The 7,105-nt window shown below is 45.6% G+C and overlaps 1 protein-coding gene across 4 annotated transcripts in view; it reads left to right on the top strand.

Moving 5' to 3' along the window:
* The first annotated feature begins 605 nt into the window (after positions 1-605).
* Positions 606-7,105, top strand: part of LEMD1 (LEM domain containing 1) — a 23,404-nt gene continuing 16,904 nt past the window's right edge. Inside the window, exons 1-3 of one of the 4 annotated variants that reach the window (XM_012657853.1) lie at positions 606-687; positions 1,282-1,404; positions 3,973-4,037. In XM_012657853.1, coding sequence (XP_012513307.1) covers positions 606-687; positions 1,282-1,404; positions 3,973-4,037 — 270 coding nt within the window. The remainder of the gene's footprint in view (positions 688-1,281; positions 1,405-3,972; positions 4,038-7,105) is intronic. The other 3 variants (XM_012657854.1, XM_012657856.1, XM_012657857.1) reach the window with 3 other exon arrangements.

Consider the following 7,105-nt stretch of genomic DNA (forward strand, 5'->3'; position numbering starts at 1 on the left):
TTCAAATGCCAATTCAGCAATTACAAAGTCTGCTGGCGGTTAATTAAAAACTACCATCTCGTTATGTTCGGAGTTAAATTACAAGTGTGAAAACTACTACTGTTTGCAATAACTGAACGCTCCATACTCTCTGTACTCTCATCAAAAGGAGGGCAGGGATAAATAACTTTTATTTAACTCACTAAAAAAACCTCTCTCAGCTCTTTCATATTTAATTAACTTCTTATCTTCTCGGAGCTCGAGTCTTACTCAGAGTTCCTGAGCAGTAATGGACATATTCGTTCATTTTATCCAGATTTTTCTCCCATTAGTTGAGCAGAAAAGTTAGAAATAATCGAACCCCAAGGACACTGGGGAAAGTGACACCCATCTAAAGTTTTGCATCAAGACATCTCGTCCCAGCAGGAATTTATGGCAGAAAACAGCAGAAAGTGTTGATTTTTGCTTTATTGCCTGTGCATCTCTGACAATAGGGAGATGGGGTTGTAAACACTTTTGTGGACTGGTAATGTTTTAGTACTTATTTGCAAGGCTGTCTTAGTGAATTTAGTGTTTTGCTATTTCAAGGATTCCGCTGTCAGAAAAGAGGCCAAACTTCTGTCACCATGGTGGATGTGAAGTGTCTGAAAGACTGCGAATTGCAGAGCCACCTTGAGAAGCTTGGATATTCACCTGGCCCAATACTACGTATGTAGAGTAGACGGCAGATATCAGAGACTAATCCTTTATTGTTTACAAACTCCCTCTAAAGATTTAAAACCACTTACAGTAGAAGGAACATATGCAATAAAGACCCTTAAAATAGAAATAGGAAAATAGAGAGAACAGAAAACCATAAAGAGGGAAGAGGCAATAAATATACCCAGATCCTACTTAGAGTTCAGTAAGTACAGTTCCAGAGAAAAGGGATTTGTTTTTTTCAGCAGCGAAAAACCAGCTACTTCTTTATTATATTATCCCGATTTTTTGTGTTGTTTTAGTATGTGCACTATGGTAACAATTTGTATATTTATTGTCTATATTCCTCATAGTTAGGACACACAACCTTGTCCGTTTTATTCTCAAATGTATCCCATGCCTGACTCTGTGGCTCATCCACCTGTGTTTGTGGAGGGGAAGGAGTAAGTTGAGTAGCTGTGGATTCTGCCTCATTTTAAAAGCCATAATTAACCAATAATGTAAGGGACAAGAATAAAGGTCTGAATTATGAAATACCTTGAATCCAGTAGGATCACATACAAAACCAGAACAATTTCATTTGTCCTCCACATTCTTCCTCAGCTTCCACGAGAAAGTTGTATGAGAAAAAGTTAGTGCAATTGTTGGTCTCACCTCCCTGTGCACCACCTGTGACGAATGGACCCAGAGAGCAGGATGGACCTCAGGACTGTGATGACAGCGAAGGTACCGTCATAAGCTGTACTGCTAGACAGCGACTTTGCACTTATCAGCACCTTGTCCAACACGATTTATGCAGCTGTAAATGGGGTGCAGGCTTACCTGTGTGATGGCCGTGTGGCCTGTTTATAGCCTGGGCTATAAAAGGAATCTGTAACTCTGTGTCTATATTCACACTAGTGACTCAATTGGGTTCAAAGTTGGGGGGAAAACTGCTCAATTTGCATGTCCTTTTATCAACTAGAGCCAAGTATGTGCTGATTTCTTAAAACCAGAGCTTCCTATGGGTAAATTCCAGGCCTCCTTTGAAGTCTCAACCTCTGCTTTGTCTCAATCAATAAATGGACCATTATTTTCTTCAGATTAAATATCATGCCTCTTAAGAAAGATGAACCAGATCGTACCTCCCTGAACCCTTCTGATGCCAACTGCCCTTCTGACTGACATGGGAGCTGACAGCAGCTGGTCTCTTTCGAGTGGCAGAGTAGGGGGGAGAGCAGTGGTCTCTGGAATCCCTGGGCTTTGCTTACAATGGCCCTGCCCCACCATTCTCCTGCAGTGGTTTCTAGCCTCAGGACTCTTAGAAGATGGCCTTAGATGTTCCCATAATACATTTCAAGGCTTTTCCAGTCAACGGATATTTATTAGGAGTCCTCCATGAGGCGCAGTAAAAATAACAGAAACTGCCACTTGTTGAAGGCCACCGACGCATGCTGGGCCGAACGTGCATTGTTACATTTAACCTCACAACACTTAGCTCACAGAGGCCCAGTGACTGGCCCAACATCATTCAGCTTGGAGGTGGCCCCAGAAGATAAGCATACATGAGAACGTGCCATGTAGAGCAGGGCCCATCTGTCTCCGTCACCACTCTGTGGCCAACTCCTAGAACACTACCAGGCACCCGGCAGGAATGCAGCATATGTTTGTTGAATGAAAGTGACAGAACTGAGATTTGGACCCAGTCTGGCTCTCAAAGTTGTGCTCTTTTTGCCACACACCCTACACTTTTTTCATAATTTCTATTGTGAGGATGAACACATTACATTTTGGACCATATTTGATCTACAAAAAAGGACAATTTCACATAGTCCGACAGTCAATACAAGTACCTGGGCCTTCTAAAAAAAATCCTGTAACCCTGATATTGGAGGTGGCACAGATGCTGAGCACTTTCCCCAAGGGTTTGGCACAGCTGGTCTCATTTGAAAAGGACAGCAAGGCCCTTGAGCAGGACAGTTAGCACAGAGGTGTCTCAGGGCAAGTGGCCAACCCGGACTCCTCCTGGATGAATAATGTGTTCTGAGTCTTGTCTCAGACCTGGGCCTGTCTCTCTGTTTCCTGCCAGGGGAAGGAGCTCAAGGGACTAGGCTAGCCTCTGGTGAAAAGCAATGCTAAGCTGAAGATTCCGGAGCTGCTCATGACTGCCCAGGACTGCGGGTCAAAGCTGCAAAGCCAAGCTGTTGTAGTCCCGGGCCAAGACATCCTGGTTCCCAGCATGCAGCCCTAGGAGAAAATTGGTCCTTCAGTTTGTAAGCTCTGCCACTGCTTTAGACTGTGCGAGCTTTAGACTCCTACTGTGGGCTATCAGGTCGGAGGGGGAAGCTCTGATTCACTCCTACCCCTGTAATACAATTCTGTGTTATCAATGGCTGGTGATTGCAACAAATAGAAAACCGGTTCTTCAGGTCAGCTTTGAAGCAGACATTTGAACTTGCTCATTGGAAGAGTCTCATAGCCCCTGGTGCCATTAGAGTGGAGGGGATGAAATGGAACTGATGGGGGTGAGGGAGGAGGACCTGTGGATTCAGCCTTGGCCATCTCACAGAAACACCTAGGCCTGGGATGGGGCTGTGCGGGGGCGGGGGTGCAGGGAGTTCTAGACCCGTGGCTGAGCATTAGGTCATGCAAACAATCAGTGGGTTTGATTTTTCTCATTTCACTCGTTGCTTCAGCACTGAGTGGACATAGCTTTAATTATCTAACCTCCTTTCAAATTTCCCAAATACTTTTGACCTGGAGAGATCATTTAAAATCCTCGCCATGAAAAGCTGTCCCGAACGTGCAACAGCACGTGACTCCTCCGAGTTTATCAAAATGCTGCTCCACAGGCTGATCAGCAGCAGCCTGCTATGTCCCTGGCAGGGCCCCGGATCTGAGAGCCTTTTAGCACAGGTCTGGCCTTCCCTTCCCTGGGTGCCTTTCTGAATTCAGAGGGAGAAAATCCTCCCGCCCAATCTTGACATTCAGGGATGCACGGGGCTTCCAGCTGGTTCAAAGGAATGAAGGCTGAAAACAGCTGCCCAGATGAGCAGACGGCTTGCGTATTTCTCTCCCAGGTGTACAAATGCAGCAGCCTCCCTGCAATCCCCCGGGGAGGGCCCAGGCGTGCTTCACAAAGGCTACTGCAGCTCCGGGGAGAATGATCTTTTCCCTCAAAAGGGCAAAGTGAATTTTCCTCCCCTCACAAAACCGCCCTCTGATTGAGAGAATTCACCCCAGCCATGGGCGTTTGTTCCTTTGCTAGCTCATATGTTCTCATGCCCTATTTTCCTTTTGTTTCCTATGATCCAGAGATCAATATCATGTTGAAAGGAAATACCATACTCTCAACAGAAAAATGCAAGGAACTCAGAAACGTATGTACAATTCTAATGCATGAATACTTTCCCCCACGTATTAAAAATAGGAAATAGCACTTTTCATAGGTATTAAGAAGCAAGCCACTACATTCTGTCATAGTGGTAAAACCCTAGTTTAAAAAGGATCATGTTAATGCAGGTTTCTGTTTTGCGAAGCGATTTCCATGTTCTAGCAGGGACCCAGGGTAACAGGGCCCCTCCTGCCCCTCCTGAAAGAGCCACCACCCTGCTTCCCCCAGCTATCACCGCCCGCCCTTTCAGCGCCTGTAGTCTACACTCACAGACAGCGCTGAGCTCGGTTCCAGGCTCACGGTGAACATAGAATAAACGTGCGTTTCTGTCCCCCTCTCTTTTCCAGTCGCTAAGATCTGGCTTCCACCCCTACCACTCAGTGGAAGAACATGGCCGAGTGTGTGAGGGTTACAGGTTGAGGGTGATCTAGCTGCTTTAGAGACCCTGCCCTCCACTTACTCGCTGTGTGACTTCGGGGAAGTCAGTTCACAGATCTGAACTGCCCGGTGCCGTCTGACGCAGTGCCTACCTCACAGGGCGGGCGTGAAGGGAAAGGCAGGCCGAGCCCTTAACGTGAGACTCCGCACCTCATCAGCGCTCAGGTCGTGAACTCTACGACTCTAACCCTAGTGGCGGCTTCTCAGCCTTCTGGCCTCTGTCTGCCTTTATTTTGAGACAGCTGCCTCCTTAGGTTTGGGCAGCTCCGTGCTCTCCTGCTTCTCGGTCCTACCCCACCTCCAGCTGTTTCCGCTCCGACCCTGTCATTCTCTTAGCCCCGACTGTGCTGTGCCCCTGCTCTCTGCCCTCCGCCGCTTCCACGCCTGCTCTGCATCTCGTCCGTGGCATTGCGCCCTCTCACCACCTCACTCCCTTTTCCTTCTCTTTCCCTTCCTTCCTTCCCTTCGTCTTGCATTCACAAGACAAAGAGTCACTTATAATCATGAACACTTTGTAGATTACTTAGATGCATGTGTACTTCTCCCCGTGGTTATACCCCTTGAAATCAGCCTCGGGAGATCCAGGACCAAGCATATTTTCATTCACCCCAAAGCTGTGTTTGTGGCCTCTGTTTATCTTGATGGTTTCACCACCTCCCCACTGTTGGGGCTCAAAGCCTCAGTGTTATCTCGGAACACCCACTCGCTACAGCTCCTCACATGTAAACAGTTGCCAAGTCCTAGGGATTTTTAAAAATCCATCCCTCTTCTCTCTTCCCACTGCTGCTATCCTAGCTTGCACCCATATTACTTCTTTAAAAATTTGAACAGTTGCAAAAATCCTCCTAGCTGGTGTGCACCTCCACCTCTTCCCAATTCCAGTTCAGATCTATAAGCAGAGATTTAATCATGTCACTCATTTGTCCAGAGACTTCCAACACTAGATGCAAACTTAGCATACGTCATGAAGGGACCCCAGTATCGCCTATAACCCAGTCTCCCTCATCATCCAACCCAGCGATGCTTGCCTTTTTCTGCACCCCTCACACTCTCCTCCTTTGCCCCATCTGTTCCTTATGCCTGGAATTGCTTCCACTGCTCCCATCCCCATTCCATTTTTCTTCCTGCTAAAATCCTGCAATCTATTAAGGAACGTCTCGAAGGCCACTCCTGTGAACCCCTTTAAAATGGTGTTGTAAAGCTGGGTGCGGTGACTCGCACCTGTAATCCTTAGGGAGGCAGAGGTAGGAAGATTGCTTAAGGCCAGGAGTTTAAGACCAGCCTGGGCAACAAAGCGAGACCCCATCTCTACAAAAAATAGAAAAAATTAGCTGGGCATAATGGCGCACACCTATAAGCCCAGCTGCTTGGGGGGCTAAGGTGGGAGGATCATTTGGGCCTAGGAGTTTGAGGTTGCAGTGAGCTATGATGACACCACTGCACTCCAGCCTGGACACAGAGTGAGACCCTGTCTCAAAAAAAAATAAACAAAATAAAATAAAATAAAATGGCATTTTATCCCCATTCAATAGCTGTCACAGGGTCTTGCACATAGTAGGCACCCAAAACTCACCTCACCAAATCAACCAAACAACTCCGGTGACAAATAGGTTAGTCTGCAAATATAGTCTAGTATTTAAACTACTTGCTGAGTTTAAATAAGTGAAAAGAAAACTCCTAGTAAACATTGCTGCAATATGTTGTAGCTTCAACTTCCCATTTAAACATAATTCACATCTGATGAAGTAATTCTGATATCAGATCAAAATTTCTGAAGATTTTTTTAAATCTTCAAAATAGCTCGTTAAAGGAATCCTTTCCATTCAGTAAACCTCGGTTCTGCAGAAAACTCTTTTGTGCAGTTCCCGCAAAGACATTCACAGTAGAAAAAGCAATCTGAGTGTTTAAAATGTATTAGATGGGACCAGTGCCCTTCAGTCTTTGCTTTCCATAAACCTGAAATAAAACCATACCAATATTTTGAATGGGCAATAGAATTAAATAAAAAGTTTGCAATGACATGAAATCTTTTGATCTGAAGGATTTATGTAAGCCATTTTGATTCCCAGAAGGGCCTCGAGACATCTGCTCAACTTTAAGCCTGAAAGTAAATGTAAATAAGCATTTAAATTTCCATGTAAAATGTGGTAGAAGGTGTGTTTATTGAGACACTTGTCTAACACTATAGACTTTAATTACTTAAGAGCAGTTGTTTGTACCTGATGGACCTCTGAGTGTCTAGAGAGGTAGTATTTGCATTTCTTTGAAACACCATATTTTCCTCTCATTTTCGTAGGTTTCTAGTGGAATACGAGCCACTCTGAGATTCAGAGTATGCCAGTTTCCGGATTCTGTTTAGCACTGTATGTGTGTGTTTTGTCAAATCGCATATGCAGCCCTTTGGATTTGGTCATTAAAACCACTCAGTAAGCCAGGTCCATGTTTTTTATTGGGGACTTTTTTTTTTTCATCAGGACACTGGTCACAGCTTACGCTACCAGCGATGGAACAGGGAGTTAAGACAGGGGACACTGACCAGAAGGAATGCTGGAACAATAGGAGACCACTGGGACTGTCCTGGGCAAATGGGGATGTAGGGTCACCGTGGGTTTGGGG

Source organism: Propithecus coquereli, unplaced genomic scaffold, assembly GCF_000956105.1.
Source record: "Propithecus coquereli isolate 6110/MARCELLA unplaced genomic scaffold, Pcoq_1.0 Scaffold563, whole genome shotgun sequence".
Lineage (NCBI taxonomy): Eukaryota > Metazoa > Chordata > Mammalia > Primates > Indriidae > Propithecus > Propithecus coquereli.